Source organism: Ascaphus truei, unplaced genomic scaffold, assembly GCF_040206685.1.
Source record: "Ascaphus truei isolate aAscTru1 unplaced genomic scaffold, aAscTru1.hap1 HAP1_SCAFFOLD_525, whole genome shotgun sequence".
NCBI lineage: Eukaryota > Metazoa > Chordata > Amphibia > Anura > Ascaphidae > Ascaphus > Ascaphus truei.
In genome coordinates this window covers 192,262-215,526 of record NW_027456856.1, presented here as the reverse complement: position 1 = coordinate 215,526, position 23,265 = coordinate 192,262, and the positions used below count along the sequence as shown (strand labels likewise).

Below are 23,265 nucleotides of genomic sequence, written 5' to 3'. Positions count from 1 at the left end.
TCTCTACACACACAGACACACACACTTTGCAGTCCTCCCTCTCTACACACACAGACACACACTCTGCAGTCCTCCCTCTCTACACACACAGACACACACTCTGCAGTCCTCCCTCTCTACACACACAGACACACACTCTGCAGTCCTCCCTCTCTATACACACAGACACACACTCTGCAGTCCCCCCCTCTGCACACACAGACACACTCTGCAGTCCTCCCTCTCTACACACACAGACACACACTCTGCAGTCCCCCCCTCTGCACACACAGACACACTCTGCAGTCCTCCCTCTCTACACACACAGACACACACTCTGCAGCCCCCCCCCTCTGCACACAGACACACACCCTGCAGTCCCCTACTCTTCACACACAGACACACACTGCAGTCCTCACCTCTATACACACAGACACACACTGCAGTCCTCACATCTATACACACACAGACACACACTGCAGTCCTCACCTCTATACACACAGACACACTCTGCAGTCCTCACCTCTATACACACAGACACACTCTGCAGTCCTCACCTCTATACACACAGACACACTCTGCAGTCCTCACCTCTATACACACAGACACACACTGCAGTCCTCACCTCTATACACACAGACACACACTGCAGTCCTCACCTCTATACACACAGACACACTCTGCAGTCCTCACCTCTATACACACAGACACACACTGCAGTCCTCACCTCTATACACACAGACACACACTGCAGTCCTCACCTCTATACACACAGACACACACTGCAGTCCTCACCTCTATACACACAGACACACTCTGCAGTCCTCACCTCTATACACACAGACACACTCTGCAGTCCTCACATCTATACACACAGACACACTCTGCAGTCCTCACATCTATACACACACAGACACACACTGCAGTCCTCACCTCTATACACACAGACACGCTCTGCAGTCCTCACATCTATACACACAGACACACTCTGCAGTCCTCACCTCTATACACACACACACACTCTGCAGTCCTCACCTCTATACACACAGACACACACTGCAGTCCCCTCCTCTTCACACACAGACACACACTGCAGTCCTCACCTCTATACACACAGACACACTCTGCAGTCCCCTCCTCTTCACACACAGACACACACTGCAGTCCTCACCTCTATACACACACACACGGAATTTCATTAATGCCCAGAATTTAACAGCTTTAGCCTCTAATGTTTATTAGATTATTTATTGACAGAGCCACCTGTGCTGAAGCAGGGATACCCGGAAAACCTGACCTGCTGGTGGTCTTGAAGACTGGAGTTGGCCAGCCCTGTTACACAGTATTGTGAAGAAACCTTTAATTAAGAAATGAAGCCCACAGGGGGAACGGCCCCTTTTAAATCAGTAACACCCCTCAATGCCTCTTACCAAGGATGTAAGGGCGCCACCTGCAGGGAAATGATGTCTCTGCAGCCGGCCCCTAAAGCCCAAATGACCTCATGACCAACAGGGTCAGATGAACTCCTGAAAGTGAAGAATAAAACAAATCGTTACACTCGTATAAAGTGGGGGTCCCATGTGATTAACCCTTTCAGGCCCGGCGTGCCCGACTGTGCACATTACTTTGGTAATATAGAACCAGGGTTGCCACCACACCTGGGTTTGGCCCGGAGACCACGGGTTTTGGCTAGGAATCTTTGGGCTACAGGTTGAGAGGTGAAATCTCCGGGTTACAGCTGGGCCGCCTGGGCTGTTTGGTGCAGGGACATGTGCGGCACCTCGGCTCTTACCTTCTCCAGCGGCGGCATCGTCCGGCGGCATCTCCCCCCCTGCATGGTCCCATCAACAAGGCTCTGCCACGTCAAACGGTGTCGGGCTGCCACGATAACGGGACATCACGTGGCGTTGCGGAGCCATCTTGAATGGACCACATGGGAGATGCCGCAGGATGATGCTGTTTCCGGAGAAGGTTTGAGATAGGACGATTTCAAGCCAAATAATGAAGATGCTATATTGTCTATATACATATATATTCAACAGGTAACTTGTTAAAATAAGTCATTTAGTATTACGTTAGAAATGATATCGGAAATGATTAGCTGCCTCTGCACAGATAAGAAGATAAATCAGTCTGAAGACGGGCAGGTGTAGAAATGTTTTGAGCGATTTAAGAAACGTGGTATGTTTAATGTCTGCTAAGTTGAATAGTATATGATCTTGAGTTTGGAATCAAAGGTTAGTTAAATAGTTTGTTATTAGTAAAAGACAATACAATAGAGATAGGTCGTAAAATATAAGGAGCACAGGATTAACTATAGTTACATAGTGAGAGAACAAAGAAGGATCTGCTAAATCAAAGTAAATATTGCTAAAGGAAGAAACAGTGTTCTAATGCTGATGATTAACTAAGAACATTTCAGCTGACAGTGAGATAAAGAGGGATTGCTAAAATGTATAGAGATTGCATTTGCATTGGTAGAATTCAGAATCATTTAACACCTCAAAGCTAAGGGTTCTCCCCTCTATAACTAAATTCTATATGTACGCCGAAAGGATGGAACTGACTGACAAGAGGCTGAAAAGATGTTTTCTATTGTCTCTGAATACATTGAAAAAAAGAACTGGACCGTGGACTATTTGATATATCACTTAAAGCTGGGACATTTATTTGCACCCATCTAATGAATAGCACTCTGTTTCTGTATGAATTGGTGATTTATTTAAAATAACTTTATTAATTGACAATATCGTTAAAATATTGGGGTTTAAAACAATGATTAAATGATGCCAAGTGTGGCTAACTCTATGGATAGGTGTATCCAGAGGAGTATACAATGGTGTATTAATGCCCAGTGTTAGGGTAATTCACTGGCCCTAGTGTTCCTCATATGGAGAGAATGGGCTAGAGTTCTTGTAATGAAAGTAGCGGCTGTGTGGACCACAGATGTAGTGCCCCAGTATTGAAATACTAGTAGGTGCACTAGTTGATTGGACCTGTACTTAGCTGCTTTTGGGCTGCAGCTAATGGTACATTATAGACTTGTGTATACAGATCTAGGTCTATGTGCACCTATTATGAGTTTTTAACACCAGCATGTGTGGGTGGTGGTATTTAAATACAAGTGTGTGATACTTAACACGTGTACATCCCAAGTGTGTAATAACAGGGCTAGGATAGACACTAGTATTAGTTTTGCAATACTGGTAAGTTAGTGGCACTGCTGTAAATTCTGTATATACATATACCTAATTAACAGCTGAGTTTTGCTCCTTTTAGGGTATTAATATCGGTCTATTATGAAAGACCTTTCCCTAGTTGGTGTAGTGCTCTTCATATGTGGTAATGGTCTGGCACTCCAGAGGTTAATTGCTGGATTGGTTGCCGTTTTGCTCAATGTGTATACCCCTTTAAGCTAAATGCTGTGTTTGGGGATTAGCATTCAGGCTTCCTGCATTTATACTGTGATTTACTGCCAGATATTCTCTGTGCTTTACTGATGTGTGACTGCTAAGATCGTAGGATCTTGCAGCAGTCCATTACTGTGCACGGGCTGAGACACGCTGACTCTTTGAATCTCTCTGAGTCAGTGTACATGAACTTAGGCTCTGCTCGTGCACGTGGTCACGTGCTTGCCGACGCGCGCGTTTCGCGAGTGCTTTGTCAAGGCTAAGGTAATTAGAAGGTTTCCTATGTCTTTGGAGGTTATTTATAGCACTTGGATTAACCTGTAGTGACCCCATTCACTTTTAGCGCATGCTCACTGTGTGGCTGGTAATGGATAGGGATTCAGACCAGCACTATGTCTCCTTTGATGTACGAGACTGTGAATAGCTGTGGCATGTTGCTGTTAATTAATTATATATGTTGCAGTATGCTGTGTTAACTGTTTGTCATCTCAAATTTGCTACTGATAACTATCACTGTTGAGACACCATAATTCTGTTTCTTTATATTTCAAGAATAAATTATTTTACTGATGTTTATCTTTGACTGGTTTATTATTTATTTTGCTTCTATTTTATTTTAGTAGTTTTCTGTGTATGTGTATTGAATGGCAGAGTGTGAGGCAGGTATGATTGTATCCAGATGTGTGTTATTCAGAATGCAGTTATATAGTTTTGAAATATATTGTGTTTATACTGCATTACTTACAGTCTCTTACATTTGAATGAACTGGATAGCTTAGATGAAGGGACTATAGACAAATCCTTCATTGAGGCCTTTTGGTGTGAGTGCCTTGAGATTGTAAATCCACCGTGCTTCCTTCTGTAGGAGAACAGTGTCTATATCACCTTTCCTCTGACCTAAGGAGAATTGGTCTATCCCTGTGAAAAGTATAGACTTGGTGTTTCCTTGTTGGCAAGAGTTTATATGCCTCGCTAGTGGGGTGTCCACATTGTTGCGTATAGTGCCAATGTGCTCCAGTACTCGTTGTTTAAATTGGCGTTTTGTCTTGCCTATGTAGATCTTCCCACATTTGCAGAGGCCTTGATATATTACGCCAAAGCTTTGACAGGTAATGAATTTCCTAATCTGATAATTCTGTGAGTTATTCCAGTTTTGGAATGTTTTCGTAGTTGTGATATTTTGGCACGCTTTACAATGATGGCATGAATAACTGCCAAACGGTTTAGGTGGTAGCCATGTTTTTATGGGAGTTTCTGTATAGTGACTGTGGACTAAGATGTCTTTAAGGTTTTTCGCTCTTCTGCTCACCATTGATGGATGAGCAGGAATGACTTCCTTAATGTCCTCATCTGCCTCTAGGATGTGCCAGTGTTTGCGAAAAACCTCCCTGGCTAAATTCCACTGTTTGTTGTAAGTGCCTACAAAACGTATCACTTTGGTCTCATTAGTTGGTATTTTATCAGTTAGTAGATTGGAGCGTGGGGAGTATTTGGCTCTCTTGTATGCTGTCTTTATACTTTTGTTGCTATATCCTCTATTTTTGAAACGTTGGGTCATTGTTTTGGCCTGGATTTCATATTCTGCAGTCGTGCTACAGTTTCTCCTGAGTCGTAGGAATTGGCCTACTGGTATTCCCCTAATTAGAGTGTTAGGGTGATGGCTAGAGGCCTCCAAAAGGTTGTTTGTGGCCGTTGGTTTTCGATAGACAGTTGTTTCTATCAGATTGTCTTTCCCTCTTTTTAATTGTAAATCCAGAAAGCAAATGGATGCGTAGTCGTACTCTAAAGTGAGACGTAGGTTGAGTGTATTCTTATTGAGGATTCCAATGAATTCTTTTAACAACGTTGGTGTACCCTGCCATAACATGAACACGTCATCTATGAAGCGTGTCCAAAGTACGACGTGTGTCGTGTAGTGTTCCATTTCTTCAGTGAAAACGTGTTTTTCCTCCCACCACCCTAAGTAGAGGTTCGCATAGGATGGTGCACATTTCGTGCCCATCGCTGTCCCCTGTGTTTGATGATAGATTTTGGTATTAAATAGGAAATAATTTCTTGTTAAGACAAACCTCAGTAATTCTATCATAAAGTCGGAGTGGGCGGAGAAATGTCTACCTCTTGTTTGCAAGTAGTGATTCGTAGCTTCTAGGCCTATATGATGTAAGATGCTTGTATAAAGGCCTTCTACATCTAGGCTTACTAGAATGGTATCTGATGTGATTACTATTCCTTCAAGTCTCTGAAGGACATCCTTTGTGTCCTTCAGGTAGGAAGGTAATGATGCCACAAAGGGTCTCAGAATCTGATCTATATAGCTACTGGCATTTTCGGTGACATTTCCCAGTCCAGATACTATCGGACGGCCCGGTGGAGGTGTTTTACGTTTATGTATCTTGGGTACACTGTAAAATGTGGCTACTCTTGGGTTTTTGTTAAATATAAAGTCATACTCTCTTTGGGAAATGACTTTGTTTTGGAGTCCTTTCTCTAGAATGGTGCGAAGTTCTGTCAGATATTCTGAGGTGGGGTCCCTCATAAGGACTTCATAACAGGTACTGTCTGACAAGATTCTCAGATTTTTGGCCTTGTAATCTGTGGTGTTAAGTATAACTAAGTTCCCTCCTTTATCTGCTGGTTTTATTGTTATAGACGTATTGGATGTTAGTTCTTTTAAAGCTGTCTTTTCAGGGTTGCTCAGATTATCAGTCATCCTGAGCTTGGGTAGTTTCTCAAGATCTCTGGTGACGAGATCACAGAATACGTCTATGTTAGCAAATCTGTCCCCAAACGGTAGGAACTTCGACTTTGGTCTTAATTGGGTGAATGGCCCCTCTCCTGGGTTCCTGTTTGACTCCTCTAAAAGGGAGTTCAGGTCATTGATGGCGTCACTTTCTTGGAGGTTGAGGGGAGGAATGTCTAGGGATTGACTTATCCTCTGGTCTCGTAGGCGATGGAATTTATGTAATTTTAGTTTTCTGCTAAATAGATTCGTGTCCTTCACCCATTCGAATGTGTCTATATTGGATGAAGGTGAGAACGACAACCCTCTATTGAGTAGGCTTATGTGGTCCTTAGTGAGTTCAAAATCTGAAAGGTTCACTATAATGGAATCATTTAGTTCTGTAGGGGTTGTTAGTATCTGTGTTGTTTCCCTCTCTTTTTGCCCTGTGCCTGTGGGTTGTTGCTCCGCAAAACTCTTCCTTTTTCCTCTTCGAGTCTTCCTCGGCCTTTTGTCCCTGTTAAGACCTCTCTCTGTTGGTCTAAAAAATGTGGAACCAGGGATGTGAGAAATGAGCCTGAGGTGCCTTCACCACTTTCTAATCTTGTCTCCTCTGTGTCAGATGTTTCCCACTCTGTGGCAGATTCTTGTATTTCTACAGCTCTGGTTCTGTATTTGTTCTTTTTGGCAAATTTATATCTAAATATTTTGCCGTCTTTGAAATCCTTCTTATCTCTCTCGTACTTCCTGCGTTTCCTCTCTTTCAATTCTGCTGTGAATTTGGATATATTCAGTTCTAGCTTTCTTTCCAGTTCATTGAATTTTGGATCTTCTTTCCACTTTTCTGCCTCTTTTAGTTTGATCTCCAGCTCTGAGCTAAATGTTTCTAGCCTCTCTTTTTGGTGTTCTATTAACAGTTGCATAAGCATGATGGAGCATTGTTTAAGTATCAGTTCCCATGACCTATGGAATTCAGGGTCAGTTATGTAGTGGGCTGGTGCTACATTAGCTCTAAGGCCCCTTGGTATAGTTTCTGCTTTGAGGTAGTTCTCAAAGCTACTGACCTCCCACCAGGTTTTGAGGCGAAGTTTAAGTGTTCTGTCTAGTTCGTTAAAGAAGTTGGAGATGTTGGGTTTTGAAGTGGTTTCTAATGGTTCATTCTCTGAGGAAAACAGTCTATCTGACTCAATTTGCCATTCCTGGTAGTTCGGTAAGGTTGATAGAAAACCAGACATAATATGTTGTGGTTAGCGAGCTTGGGGCTAGAATGGGGTAGACTAGACCCCTATTTCAACAGGTTTATACGTATGTTTACCCCCGCTTCAGCTTTACTAATGGAACAATGAAACTGGTGCTGCAAAGGGCGTATAACTTAATACATAGTGGACAGACAGAGCCCCTGTAGATAGCACTCTGTTTCTGTATGAATTGGTGATTTATTTAAAATAACTTTATTAATTGACAATATCGTTAAAATATTGGGGTTTAAAACAATGATTAAATGATGCCAAGTGTGGCTAACTCTATGGATAGGTGTATCCAGAGGAGTATACAATGGTGTATTAATGCCCAGTTTAAGGGTAATTCACTGGCCCTAGTGTTCCTCATATGGAGAGAATGGGCTAGAGTTCTTGTAATGAAAGTAGCGGCTGTGTGGACCACAGATGTAGTGCCCCAGTATTGAAATACTAGTAGGTGCACTAGTTGATTGGACCTGTACTTAGCTGCTTTTGGGCTGCAGCTAATGGTACATTATAGACTTGTGTATACAGATCTAGGTCTATGTGCACCTATTATGAGTTTTTAACACCAGCATGTGTGGGTGGTGGTATTTAAATACAAGTGTGTGATACTTAACACGTGTACATCCCAAGTGTGTAATAACAGGGCTAGGATAGACACTAGTATTAGTTTTGCAATACTGGTAAGTTAGTGGCACTGCTGTAAATTCTGTATATGCATATACCTAATTAACAGCTGAGTACTGCTCCTTTTAGGGTATTAATATCGGTCTATTATGAAAGACCTTTCCCTAGTTGGTGTAGTGCTCTTCATATGTGGTAATGGTCTGGCACTCCAGAGGTTAATTGCTGGATTGGTTGCCGTTTTGCTCAATGTGTATACCCCTTTAAGCTAAATGCTGTGTTTGGGGATTAGCATTCAGGCTTCCTGCATTTATACTGTGATTTACTGCCAGATATTCTCTGTGCTTTACTGATGTGTGACTGCTAAGATCGTAGGATCTTGCAGCAGTCCATTACTGTGCACGGGCTGAGACACGCTGACTCTTTGAATCTCTCTGAGTCAGTGTACATGAACTTAGGCTCTGCTCGTGCACGTGGTCACGTGCTTGCCGACGCGCGCGTTTCGCGAGTGCTTTGTCAAGGCTAAGGTAATTAGAAGGTTTCCTATGTCTTTGGAGGTTATTTATAGCACTTGGATTAACCTGTAGTGACCCCATTCACTTTTAGCGCATGCTCACTGTGTGGCTGGTAATGGATAGGGATTCAGACCAGCACTATGTCTCCTTTGATGTACGAGACTGTGAATAGCTGTGCCATGTTGCTGTTAATTAATTATATATGTTGCAGTATGCTGTGTTAACTGTTTGTCATCTCAAATTTGCTACTGATAACTATCACTGTTGAGACACCATAATAGTGAACCTTTCAGATTTTGAACTCACTAAGGACCACATAAGCCTACTCAATAGAGGGTTGTCGTTCTCACCTTCATCCAATATAGACACATTCGAATGGGTGAAGGACACGAATCTATTTAGCAGAAAACTAAAATTACATAAATTCCATCGCCTACGAGACCAGAGGATAAGTCAATCCCTAGACATTCCTCCCCTCAACCTCCAAGAAAGTGACGCCATCAATGACCTGAACTCCCTTTTAGAGGAGTCAAACAGGAACCCAGGAGAGGGGCCATTCACCCAATTAAGACCAAAGTCGAAGTTCCTACCGTTTGGGGACAGATTTGCTAACATAGACGTATTCTGTGATCTCGTCACCAGAGATCTTGAGAAACTACCCAAGCTCAGGATGACTGATAATCTGAGCAACCCTGAAAAGACAGCTTTAAAAGAACTAACATCCAATACGTCTATAACAATAAAACCAGCAGATAAAGGAGGGAACTTAGTTATACTTAACACCACAGATTACAAGGCCGAAAATCTGAGACTCTTGTCAGACAGTACCTGTTATGAAGTCCTTATGAGGGACCCCACCTCAGAATATCTGACAGAACTTCGCACCATTCTAGAGAAAGGACTCCAAAACAAAGTCATTTCCCAAAGAGAGTATGACTTTATATTTAACAAAAACCCAAGAGTAGCCACATTTTACAGTGTACCCAAGATACATAAACGTAAAACACCTCCACCGGGCCGTCCGATAGTATCTGGACTGGGAAATGTCACCGAAAATGCCAGTAGCTATATAGATCAGATTCTGAGACCCTTTGTGGCATCATTACCTTCCTACCCGAAGGACACAAAGGATGTCCTTCAGAGACTTGAAGGAATAGTAATCACATCAGATACCATTCTAGTAAGCCTAGATGTAGAAGGCCTTTATACAAGCATCTTACATCATATAGGCCTAGAAGCTACGAATCACTACTTGCAAACAAGAGGTAGACATTTCTCCGCCCACTCCGACTTTATGATAGAATTACTGAGGTTTGTCTTAACAAGAAATTATTTCCTATTTAATACCAAAATCTATCATCAAACACAGGGGACAGCGATGGGCACGAAATGTGCACCATCCTATGCGAACCTCTACTTAGGGTGGTGGGAGGAAAAACACGTTTTCACTGAAGAAATGGAACACTACACGACACACGTCGTACTTTGGACACGCTTCATAGATGACGTGTTCATGTTATGGCAGGGTACACCAACGTTGTTAAAAGAATTCATTGGAATCCTCAATAAGAATACACTCAACCTACGTCTCACTTTAGAGTACGACTACGCATCCATTTGCTTTCTGGATTTACAATTAAAAAGAGGGAAAGACAATCTGATAGAAACAACTGTCTATCGAAAACCAACGGCCACAAACAACCTTTTGGAGGCCTCTAGCCATCACCCTAACACTCTAATTAGGGGAATACCAGTAGGCCAATTCCTACGACTCAGGAGAAACTGTAGCACGACTGCAGAATATGAAATCCAGGCCAAAACAATGACCCAACGTTTCAAAAATAGAGGATATAGCAACAAAAGTATAAAGACAGCATACAAGAGAGCCAAATACTCCCCACGCTCCAATCTACTAACTGATAAAATACCAACTAATGAGACCAAAGTGATACGTTTTGTAGGCACTTACAACAAACAGTGGAATTTAGCCAGGGAGGTTTTTCGCAAACACTGGCACATCCTAGAGGCAGATGAGGACATTAAGGAAGTCATTCCTGCTCATCCATCAATGGTGAGCAGAAGAGCGAAAAACCTTAAAGACATCTTAGTCCACAGTCACTATACAGAAACTCCCATAAAAACATGGCTACCACCTAAACCGTTTGGCAGTTATTCATGCCATCATTGTAAAGCGTGCCAAAATATCACAACTACGAAAACATTCCAAAACTGGAATAACTCACAGAATTATCAGATTAGGAAATTCATTACCTGTCAAAGCTTTGGCGTAATATATCAAGGCCTCTGCAAATGTGGGAAGATCTACATAGGCAAGACAAAACGCCAATTTAAACAACGAGTACTGGAGCACATTGGCACTATACGCAACAATGTGGACACCCCACTAGCGAGGCATATAAACTCTTGCCAACAAGGAAACACCAAGTCTATACTTTTCACAGGGATAGACCAATTCTCCTTAGGTCAGAGGAAAGGTGATATAGACACTGTTCTCCTACAGAAGGAAGCACGGTGGATTTACAATCTCAAGGCACTCACACCAAAAGGCCTCAATGAAGGATTTGTCTATAGTCCCTTCATCTAAGCTATCCAGTTCATTCAAATGTAAGAGACTGTAAGTAATGCAGTATAAACACAATATATTTCAAAACTATATAACTGCATTCTGAATAACACACATCTGGATATAATCATACCTGCCTCACACTCTGCCATTCAATACACATACACAGAAAACTACTAAAATAAAATAGAAGCAAAATAAATAATAAACCAGTCAAAGATAAACATCAGTAAAATAATTTATTCTTGAAATATAAAGAAACAGAATTATGGTGTCTCAACAGTGATAGTTATCAGTAGCAAATTTGAGATGACAAACAGTTAACACAGCATACTGCAACATATATAATTAATTAACAGCAACATGCCACAGCTATTCACAGTCTCGTACATCAAAGGAGACATAGTGCTGGTCTGAATCCCTATCCATTACCAGCCACACAGTGAGCATGCGCTAAAAGTGAATGGGGTCACTACAGGTTAATCCAAGTGCTATAAATAACCTCCAAAGACATAGGAAACCTTCTAATTACCTTAGCCTTGACAAAGCACTCGCGAAACGCGCGCGTCGGCAAGCACGTGACCACGTGCACGAGCAGAGCCTAAGTTCATGTACACTGACTCAGAGAGATTCAAAGAGTCAGCGTGTCTCAGCCCGTGCACAGTAATGGACTGCTGCAAGATCCTACGATCTTAGCAGTCACACATCAGTAAAGCACAGAGAATATCTGGCAGTAAATCACAGTATAAATGCAGGAAGCCTGAATGCTAATCCCCAAACACAGCATTTAGCTTAAAGGGGTATACACATTGAGCAAAACGGCAACCAATCCAGCAATTAACCTCTGGAGTGCCAGACCATTACCACATATGAAGAGCACTACACCAACTAGGGAAAGGTCTTTCATAATAGACCGATATTAATACCCTAAAAGGAGCAGTACTCAGCTGTTAATTAGGTATATGCATATACAGAATTTACAGCAGTGCCACTAACTTACCAGTATTGCAAAACTAATACTAGTGTCTATCCTAGCCCTGTTATTACACACTTGGGATGTACACGTGTTAAGTATCACACACTTGTATTTAAATACCACCACCCACACATGCTGGTGTTAAAAACTCATAATAGGTGCACATAGACCTAGATCTGTATACACAAGTCTATAATGTACCATTAGCTGCAGCCCAAAAGCAGCTAAGTACAGGTCCAATCAACTAGTGCACCTACTAGTATTTCAATACTGGGGCACTACATCTGTGGTCCACACAGCCGCTACTTTCATTACAAGAACTCTAGCCCATTCTCTCCATATGAGGAACACTAGGGCCAGTGAATTACCCTAACACTGGGCATTAATACACCATTGTATACTCCTCTGGATACACCTATCCATAGAGTTAGCCACACTTGGCATCATTTAATCATTGTTTTAAACCCCAATATTTTAACGATATTGTCAATTAATAAAGTTATTTTAAATAAATCACCAATTCATACAGAAACAGAGTGCTATCTACAGGGGCTCTGTCTGTCCACTATGTATTAAGTTATACGCCCTTTGCAGCACCAGTTTCATTGTTCCATAGTAAAGCTGAAGCGGGGGTAAACATACGTATAAACCCATCTAATGAAGCAAATCTTCAACGGTAAGAGAGTTAAATATATCAATAAAAACCTATTTAAAAAAGTCTCTGGGTTATTATCAAGCAAAGGTGGCAGCCCTGTATATAACTGTGTAATGGCTTGCAGTGCCCGGCAGTACCTGTATGTAACCGCTAGCAGTGCCCGGCAGTACCTGTATGTAACCGCGTGCAGTGCCCGGCAGTACCTGTATGTGACCGCTTGCAGTGTCCGGCAGAACCTGTATGTAAGCGCTATCAGTGCCCGGCAGTACCTGTATGTAACCGCGTGCAGTGCCTGGCAGTACCTGTATGTAACCGCTTGCAGTGCCCGCAAGTACCTGTATGTAACCGCTTGCAGTGCCCGGCAGTACCTGTATGTCACCGCTTGCAGTGCCCGGCAGTACCTGTATGTAACTGCTTGCAGTGCCCGGCAGTACCTGTATGTAACCGCTTGCAGTGCCCGGCAGTACCTGTATGTAACCGCTTGCAGTGCCCGGCAGTACCTGTATGTCACCGCGTGCAGTGCCCGGCAGTACCTGTATGTAACCGCTTGCAGTGCCCGGCAGTACCTGTATGTAACCGCTTGCAGTGCCCGGCAGTACCTGTATGTCACCGCTTGCAGTGCCCAGCAGTACCTGTATGTAACCGCTTGCAGTGCCCGGCAGTACCTGTATGTAACCGCTTGCAGTGCCCGGCAGTACCTGTATGTAACCGCTTGCAGTGCCCGGCAGTACCTGTATGTAACCGCTTGCAGTGCCCGGCAGTACCTGTATGTGACCGCTTGCAGTGCCCGGCAGTACCTGTATGTAACCGCTTGCAGTGCCCGGCAGTACCTGTATGTGACCGCTTGCAGTGCCCGGCAGTACCTGTATGTAACCGCTTGCAGTGCCCGGCAGTACCTGTATGTGACCGCTTGCAGTGCCCGGCAGTACCTGTATGTGACCGCTTGCAGTGCCCGGCAGTACCTGTATGTAACCGCTTGCAGTGCCCGGCAGTACCTGTATGTAACCGCTTGCAGTGCCCGGCAGTACCTGTATGTAACCGCTTGCAGTGCCCGGCAGTACCTGTATGTAACCGCTTGCAGTGCCCGGCAGTACCTGTATGTAACCGCTTGCAGTGCCCGGCAGTACCTGTATGTAACCGCTTGCAGTGCCCGGCAGTACCTGTATGTGACCGCTTGCAGTGCCCGGCAGTACCTGTATGTCACCGCTTGCAGTGCCAGGCAGTACCTGTATGTAACTGCTTGCAGTGCCCGGCAGTACCTGTATGTAACCGCTTGCAGTGCCCGGCAGTACCTGTATGTAACCGCTTGCAGTGCCCGGCAGTACCTGTATGTCACCGCGTGCAGTGCCCGGCAGTACCTGTATGTAACCGCTTGCAGTGCCCGGCAGTACCTGTATGTAACCGCTTGCAGTGCCCGCCAGTACCTGTATGTCACCGCTTGCAGTGCCCAGCAGTACCTGTATGTAACCGCTTGCAGTGCCCGGCAGTACCTGTATGTAACCGCTTGCAGTGCCCGGCATTACCTGTATGTAACCGCTTGCAGTGCCCGGCAGTACCTGTATGTAACCGCTTGCAGTGCCCGGCAGTACCTGTATTTAACCGCATGCAGTGCCCGGCAGTACCTGTATGTGACCGCTTGCAGTGCCCGGCAGTACCTGTATGTAACCGCTTGCAGTGCCCGGCAGTACCTGTATGTGACCGCTTGCAGTGCCCGGCAGTACCTGTATGTCACCGCTTGCAGTGCCCGGCAGTACCTGTATGTAACCGCTTGCAGTGCCCGGCAGTACCTGTATGTAACCGCTTGCAGTGCCCGGCAGTACCTGTATGTAGCCGCTTGCAGTGCCCGGCAGTACCTGTATGTAACCGCTTGCAGTGCCCGGCAGTACCTGTATGTAACCGCTTGCAGTGCCCGGCAGTACCTGTATGTAACCGCTTGCAGTGCCCGGCAGTACCTGTATGTAACCGCTTGCAGTGCCCGGCAGTACCTGTATGTAACCGCCTGCAGTGCCCGGCAGTACCTGTATGTAACCGCTTGCAGTGCCCGGCAGTACCTGTATGTAACCGCTTGCAGTGCCCGGCAGTAACTGAATGTGACCGCTTGCAGTGCCCGGCAGTACCTGTATGTAACCGCTTGCAGTGCCTGGCAGTACCTGTATGTGACCGCTTGCAGTGCCCGGCAGTACCTGTATGTAACCGCTTGCAGTGCCCGGCAGTACCTGTATGTAACCGCTTGCAGTGCCCGGCAGTACCTGTATGTCACCGCTTGCAGTGCCCGGCAGTACCTGTATGTAACCGCTTGCAGTGCCCGGCAGTACTTGTATGTAACCGCTTGCAGTGCCCGGTAGTAACTGAATGTGACCGCTTGCAGTGCCCGGCAGTACCTGTATGTGACCGCTTGCAGTGCCCGGCAGTACCTGTATGTGACCGCTTGCAGTGCCCGGCAGTACCTGTATGTCACCGCTTGCAGTGCCCGGCAGTACCTGTATGTAACCGCTTGCAGTGCCCGGCAGTACCTGTATGTAACCGCTTGCAGTGCCCGGCAGTACCTGTATGTAACCGCTTGCAGTGCCCGGCAGTACTTGTATGTAACCGCTTGCAGTGCCCGGTAGTAACTGAATGTGACCGCTTGCAGTGCCCGGCAGTACCTGTATGTAACCGCTTGCAGTGCCCGGCAGTACCTGTATATAACCGCTTGCAGTGCCCGGCAGTACCTGTATGTAACCGCTTGCAGTGCCTGGCAGTACCTGTATGTAACCGCTTGCAGTGCCTGGCAGTACCTGTATGTAACCGTTTGCAGTGCCTGGCAGTACCTGTATGTAACCGCTTGCAGTGCCCGGCAGTACCTCTATGTAACCGCTTGCAGCGCACGGCAGTACCTGTATGTAACCGCTTGCAGTGCCCGGCAGTACCTGTATGTAGCCGCTTGCAGTGCCCGGCAGTACCTGTATGTAATCGCTTGCAGTGCCCGGTAGTAACTGTATGTAACCGCTTGCAGGGCCCGGCAGTACCTGTATGTAACCGCTTGCAGCGCCCGTCAGTACCTGTATGTAGCCGCTCGCAGTGCCCGGCAGTACCTGTATGTAAACGCTCGCAGTGCCCGGCAGTACCTGTATGTAACCGCTTGCAGTGCCCGGCAGTACCTGTATGTAACCGCTTGCAGTGCCCGGCAGTACCTGTATGTAACCGCTTGCAGTGCCCGGCAGTACCTGTATGTAACCGCTTGCAGTGCCCGGCAGTACCTGTATGTAACCGCTTGCAGTGCCCGGCAGTACCTGTATGTGACCGCTTGCAGTGCCCGGCAGTACCTGTATGTCACCGCTTGCAGTGCCCGGCAGTACCTGTATGTAACCGCTTGCAGTGCCCGGCAGTACCTGTATGTAACCGCTTGCAGTGCCCGGCAGTACCTGTATGTAACCGCTTGCAGTGCCCGGCAGTACCTGTATGTCACCGCGTGCAGTGCCCGGCAGTACCTGTATGTAACCGCTTGCAGTGCCCGGCAGTACCTGTATGTAACCGCTTGCAGTGCCCGGCAGTACCTGTATGTCACCGCTTGCAGTGCCCAGCAGTACCTGTATGTAACCGCTTGCAGTGCCCGGCACTACCTGTATGTAACCGCTTGCAGTGCCCGGCATTACCTGTATGTAACCGCTTGCAGTGCCCGTCAGTACCTGTATGTAACCGCTTGCAGTGCCCGGCAGTACCTGTATGTAACCGCTTGCAGTGCCCGGCAGTACCTGTATGTAACCGCTTGCAGTGCCCGGCAGTACCTGTATGTGACCGCTTGCAGTGCCCGGCAGTACCTGTATGTAACCGCTTGCAGTGCCCGGCAGTACCTGTATGTGACCGCTTGCAGTGCCCGGCAGTATCTGTATGTAGCCGCTTGCAGTGCCCGGCAGTACCTGTATGTAGCCGCTTGCAGTGCCCGGCAGTACCTGTATGTAACCGCGTGCAGTGCCCGGCAGTACCTGTATGTAACCGCTTGCAGTGTCCGGCAGTACCTGTATGTAACCGCTTGCAGTGCCCGGCAGTACCTGTATGTAACCGCTTGCAGTGCCCGGCAGTACCTGTATGTAACCGCTTGCAGTGCCCGGCAGTACCTGTATGTAACCGCTTGCAGTGCCCGGCAGTACCTGTATGTAACCGCTTGCAGTGCCCGGCAGTACCTGTATGTAACCGCTTGCAGTGTCCGGCAGTACTTGTATGTAACCGCTTGCAGTGCCCGGCAGTACCTGTATGTAACCGCTTGCAGTGCCCGGCAGTACCTGTATGTAACCGCTTGCAGTGCCCGGCAGTACCTGTATGTAACCGCTTGCAGTGCCCGGCAGTACCTGTATGTAACCGCTTGCAGTGCCCGGCAGTACCTGTATGTAACCGCTTGCAGTGCCCGGCAGTACTTGTATGTAACCGCTTGCAGTGCCCGGTAGTAACTGAATGTGACCGCTTGCAGTGCCCGGCAGTACCTGTATGTAACCGCTTGCAGTGCCCGGCAGTACCTGTATGTAACCGCTTGCAGTGCCTGGCAGTACCTGTATGTAACCGCTTGCAGTGCCTGGCAGTACCTGTATGTAACCGCTTGCAGTGCCCGGCAGTACCTCTATGTAACCGCTTGCAGCGCACGGCAGTACCTGTATGTAACCGCTTGCAGTGCCCGGCAGTACCTGTATGTAGCCGCTTGCAGTGCCCGGCAGTACCTGTATGTAATCGCTTGCAGCGCCCGGCAGTACCTGTATGTAACCGCTTGCAGTGCCCGGTAGTAACTGTATGTAACCGCTTGCAGTGCCCGGCAGTACCTGTATGTAACCGCTTGCAGCGCCCGTCAGTACCTGTATGTAGCCGCTTGCAGTGCCCGGCAGTACTTGTATGTAAACGCTCGCAGTGCCCGGCAGTACCTGTATGTAACCGCTCGCAGTGCCCGGCAGTACCTGTATGTAACCGCTCGCAGTGCCCGGCAGTACCTGTATGTAACCGCTCGCAGTGCCCGGCAGTACCTGGCAGTACCTGTATGTAACCGCTTGCAGTGCCCGTCAGTACCTGTATGTAACCGCTTGCAGTGCCCGGCAGTACCTGTATGTAACCGCTTGCAGTGCCCGGCAGTACCTGTATGTAACCGCTTGCAGTGCCCGGCAGTACCTGTATGTAACCGCTTGCAGTGCCCGGCAGTACCTGTATGTGACCGCTTGCAGTGCCCGGCAGTACCTGTATGTGACCGCTTGCAGTGCCCGGCAGTACCTGTATGTGACCGCTTGCAGTGCCCGGCAGTACCTGTATGTAACCGCTTGCAGTGCCCGGCAGTACCTGTATGTGACCGCTTGCAGTGCCCGGCAGTACCTGTATGTAACCGCTTGCAGTGCCCGGCAGTACCTGTATGTGACCGCTTGCAGTGCCCGGCAGTACCTGTATGTAACCGCATGCAGTGCCCGGTAGTAACTGAATGTGACCGCTTGCAGTGCCCGGCAGTACCTGTATGTGACCGCTTGCAGTGCCCGGCAGTACCTGTATGTGACCGCTTGCAGTGCCCGGCAGTACCTGTATATAGCCGCTTGCAGTGCCCGGCAGTACCTGTATGTAACCGCTTGCAGTGCCCGGCAGTACCTGTATGTAACCGCTTGCAGTGCCCGGCAGTACCTGTATGTAACCGCTTGCAGTGCCCGGCAGTACCTGTATGTCACCGCTTGCAGTGCCCGGCAGTACCTGTATGTAACCGCTTGCAGTGCCCGGCAGTACTTGTATGTAACCGCTTGCAGTGCCCGGTAGTAACTGAATGTGACCGCTTGCAGTGCCCGGCAGTACCTGTATGTGACCGCTTGCAGTGCCCGGCAGTACCTGTATGTGACCGCTTGCAGTGCCCGGCAGTACCTGTATGTCACCGCTTGCAGTGCCCGGCAGTACCTGTATGTAACCGCTTGCAGTGCCCGGCAGTACCTGTATGTAACCGCTTGCAGTGCCCGGCAGTACCTGTATGTAACCGCTTGCAGTGCCCGGCAGTACTTGTATGTAACCGCTTGCAGTGCCCGGTAGTAACTGAATGTGACCGCTTGCAGTGCCCGGCAGTACCTGTATGTAACCGCTTGCAGTGCCCGGCAGTACCTGTATATAACCTCTTGCAGTGCCCGGCAGTACCTGTATGTAACCGCTTGCAGTGCCCGGCAGTACCTGTATGTAACCGCTTGCAGTGCCTGGCAGTACCTGTATGTAACCGTTTGCAGTGCCTGGCAGTACCTGTATGTAACCGCTTGCAGTGCCCGGCAGTACCTGTATGTAACCGCTTGCAGCGCACGGCAGTACCTGTATGTAACCGCTTGCAGTGCCCGGCAGTACCTGTATGTAGCCGCTTGCAGTGCCCGGCAGTACCTGTATGTAATCGCTTGCAGTGCCCGGTAGTAACTGTATGTAACCGCTTGCAGTGCCCGGCAGTACCTGTATGTAACCGCTTGCAGTGCCCGGCAGTACCTGTATGTAACCGCTTGCAGTGCCCGGCAGTACCTGTATGTAACCGCTTGCAGTGCCCGGCAGTACCTGTATGTAACCGCTTGCAGTGCCCGGCAGTACCTGTATGTGACCGCTTGCAGTGCCCGGCAGTACCTGTATGTCACCGCTTGCAGTGCCCGGCAGTACCTGTATGTCACCGCTTGCAGTGCCCGGCAGTACCTGTATGTAACCGCTTGCAGTGCCCGGCAGTACCTGTATGTAACCGCTTGCAGTGCCCGGCAGTACCTGTATGTCACCGCGTGCAGTGCCCGGCAGTACCTGTATGTAACCGCTTGCAGTGCCCGGCAGTACCTGTATGTAACCGCTTGCAGTGCCCGGCAGTACCTGTATGTCACCGCTTGCAGTGCCCGGCAGTACCTGTATGTAACCGCTTGCAGTGCCCGGCAGTACCTGTATGTAACCGCTTGCAGTGCCTGGCAGTACCTGTATGTAACCGCTTGCAGTGCCTGGCAGTACCTGTATGTAACCGCTTGCAGTGCCCGGCAGTACCTCTATGTAACCGCTTGCAGCGCACGGCAGTACCTGTATGTAACCGCTTGCAGTGCCCGGCAGTACCTGTATGTAGCCGCTTGCAGTGCCCGGCAGTACCTGTATGTAATCGCTTGCAGCGCCCGGCAGTACCTGTATGTAACCGCTTGCAGTGCCCGGTAGTAACTGTATGTAACCGCTTGCAGTGCCCGGCAGTACCTGTATGTAACCGCTTGCAGCGCCCGTCAGTACCTGTATGTAGCCGCTTGCAGTGCCCGGCAGTACTTGTATGTAAACGCTCGCAGTGCCCGGCAGTACCTGTATGTAACCGCTCGCAGTGCCCGGCAGTACCTGTATGTAACCGCTCGCAGTGCCCGGCAGTACCTGTATGTAACCGCTCGCAGTGCCCGGCAGTACCTGGCAGTACCTGTATGTAACCGCTTGCAGTGCCCGTCAGTACCTGTATGTAACCGCTTGCAGTGCCCGGCAGTACCTGTATGTAACCGCTTGCAGTGCCCGGCAGTACCTGTATGTAACCGCTTGCAGTGCCCGGCAGTACCTGTATGTAACCGCTTGCAGTGCCCGGCAGTACCTGTATGTGACCGCTTGCAGTGCCCGGCAGTACCTGTATGTGACCGCTTGCAGTGCCCGGCAGTACCTGTATGTGACCGCTTGCAGTGCCCGGCAGTACCTGTATGTAACCGCTTGCAGTGCCCGGCAGTACCTGTATGTGACCGCTTGCAGTGCCCGGCAGTACCTGTATGTAACCGCTTGCAGTGCCCGGCAGTACCTGTATGTGACCGCTTGCAGTGCCCGGCAGTACCTGTATGTAACCGCATGCAGTGCCCGGTAGTAACTGAATGTGACCGCTTGCAGTGCCCGGCAGTACCTGTATGTGACCGCTTGCAGTGCCCGGCAGTACCTGTATGTGACCGCTTGCAGTGCCCGGCAGTACCTGTATATAGCCGCTTGCAGTGCCCGGCAGTACCTGTATGTAACCGCTTGCAGTGCCCGGCAGTACCTGTATGTAACCGCTTGCAGTGCCCGGCAGTACCTGTATGTAACCGCTTGCAGTGCCCGGCAGTACCTGTATGTCACCGCTTGCAGTGCCCGGCAGTACCTGTATGTAACCGCTTGCAGTGCCCGGCAGTACTTGTATGTAACCGCTTGCAGTGCCCGGTAGTAACTGAATGTGACCGCTTGCAGTGCCCGGCAGTACCTGTATGTGACCGCTTGCAGTGCCCGGCAGTACCTGTATGTGACCGCTTGCAGTGCCCGGCAGTACCTGTATGTCACCGCTTGCAGTGCCCGGCAGTACCTGTATGTAACCGCTTGCAGTGCCCGGCAGTACCTGTATGTAACCGCTTGCAGTGCCCGGCAGTACCTGTATGTAACCGCTTGCAGTGCCCGGCAGTACTTGTATGTAACCGCTTGCAGTGCCCGGTAGTAACTGAATGTGACCGCTTGCAGTGCCCGGCAGTACCTGTATGTAACCGCTTGCAGTGCCCGGCAGTACCTGTATATAACCTCTTGCAGTGCCCGGCAGTACCTGTATGTAACCGCTTGCAGTGCCCGGCAGTACCTGTATGTAACCGCTTGCAGTGCCTGGCAGTACCTGTATGTAACCGTTTGCAGTGCCTGGCAGTACCTGTATGTAACCGCTTGCAGTGCCCGGCAGTACCTGTATGTAACCGCTTGCAGCGCACGGCAGTACCTGTATGTAACCGCTTGCAGTGCCCGGCAGTACCTGTATGTAGCCGCTTGCAGTGCCCGGCAGTACCTGTATGTAATCGCTTGCAGTGCCCGGTAGTAACTGTATGTAACCGCTTGCAGTGCCCGGCAGTACCTGTATGTAACCGCTTGCAGTGCCCGGCAGTACCTGTATGTAACCGCTTGCAGTGCCCGGCAGTACCTGTATGTAACCGCTTGCAGTGCCCGGCAGTACCTGTATGTAACCGCTTGCAGTGCCCGGCAGTACCTGTATGTGACCGCTTGCAGTGCCCGGCAGTACCTGTATGTCACCGCTTGCAGTGCCCGGCAGTACCTGTATGTCACCGCTTGCAGTGCCCGGCAGTACCTGTATGTAACCGCTTGCAGTGCCCGGCAGTACCTGTATGTAACCGCTTGCAGTGCCCGGCAGTACCTGTATGTCACCGCGTGCAGTGCCCGGCAGTACCTGTATGTAACCGCTTGCAGTGCCCGGCAGTACCTGTATGTAACCGCTTGCAGTGCCCGGCAGTACCTGTATGTCACCGCTTGCAGTGCCCGGCAGTACCTGTATGTAACCGCTTGCAGTGCCCGGCAGTACCTGTATGTAACCGCTTGCAGTGCCCGGCATTACCTGTATGTAACCGCTTGCAGTGCCCGTCAGTACCTGTATGTAACCGCTTGCAGTGCCCGGCAGTACCTGTATGTAACCGCTTGCAGTGCCCGGCAGTACCTGTATGTAACCGCTTGCAGTGCCCGGCAGTACCTGTATGTGACCGCTTGCAGTGCCCGGCAGTACCTGTATGTAACCGCTTGCAGTGCCCGGCAGTACCTGTATGTGACCGCTTGCAGTGCCCGGCAGTACCTGTATGTAGCCGCTTGCAGTGCCCGGCAGTACCTGTATGTAGCCGCTTGCAGTGCCCGGCAGTACCTGTATGTAACCGCGTGCAGTGCCCGGCAGTACCTGTATGTAACCGCTTGCAGTGTCCGGCAGTACCTGTATGTAACCGCTTGCAGTGCCCGGCAGTACCTGTATGTAACCGCTTGCAGTGCCCGGCAGTACCTGTATGTAACCGCTTGCAGTGCCCGGCAGTACCTGTATGTAACCGCTTGCAGTGCCCGGCAGTACCTGTATGTAACCGCTTGCAGTGCCCGGCAGTACCTGTATGTAACCGCTTGCAGTGCCCGGCAGTACCTGTATGTAACCGCTTGCAGTGCCCGGCAGTACTTGTATGTAACCGCTTGCAGTGCCCGGTAGTAACTGAATGTGACCGCTTGCAGTGCCCGGCAGTACCTGTATGTAACCGCTTGCAGTGCCCGGCAGTACCTGTATGTAACCGCTTGCAGTGCCTGGCAGTACCTGTATGTAACTTCTTGCAGTGCCTGGCAGTACCTGTATGTAACCGCTTGCAGTGCCCGGCAGTACCTCTATGTAACCGCTTGCAGCGCACGGCAGTACCTGTATGTAACCGCTTGCAGTGCCCGGCAGTACCTGTATGTAGCCGCTTGCAGTGCCCGGCAGTACCTGTATGTAATCGCTTGCAGCGCCCGGCAGTACCTGTATGTAACCGCTTGCAGTGCCCGGTAGTAACTGTATGTAACCGCTTGCAGTGCCCGGCAGTACCTGTATGTAACCGCTTGCAGCGCCCGTCAGTACCTGTATGTAGCCGCTTGCAGTGCCCGGCAGTACTTGTATGTAAACGCTCGCAGTGCCCGGCAGTACCTGTATGTAACCACTCGCAGTGCCCGGCAGTACCTGTATGTAACCGCTCGCAGTGCCCGGCAGTACCTGTATGTAACCGCTCGCAGTGCCCGGCAGTACCTGGCAGTACCTGTATGTAACCGCTTGCAGTGCCCGTCAGTACCTGTATGTAACCGCTTGCAGTGCCCGGCAGTAC

At 49.0% G+C, this 23,265-nt stretch overlaps 1 protein-coding gene across 1 annotated transcript in view; it reads right to left on the bottom strand.

Annotated features, from left to right (window-relative positions):
• The window catches only part of FBXO41 (F-box protein 41), a 155,401-nt gene that overhangs the window by 35,559 nt on the left and 96,577 nt on the right, over positions 1-23,265 (bottom strand). Inside the window, exon 9 of the mRNA XM_075584279.1 lies at positions 1,410-1,505. Within this exon, the coding sequence (XP_075440394.1) occupies positions 1,410-1,505 (96 nt within the window). The remainder of the gene's footprint in view (positions 1-1,409; positions 1,506-23,265) is intronic.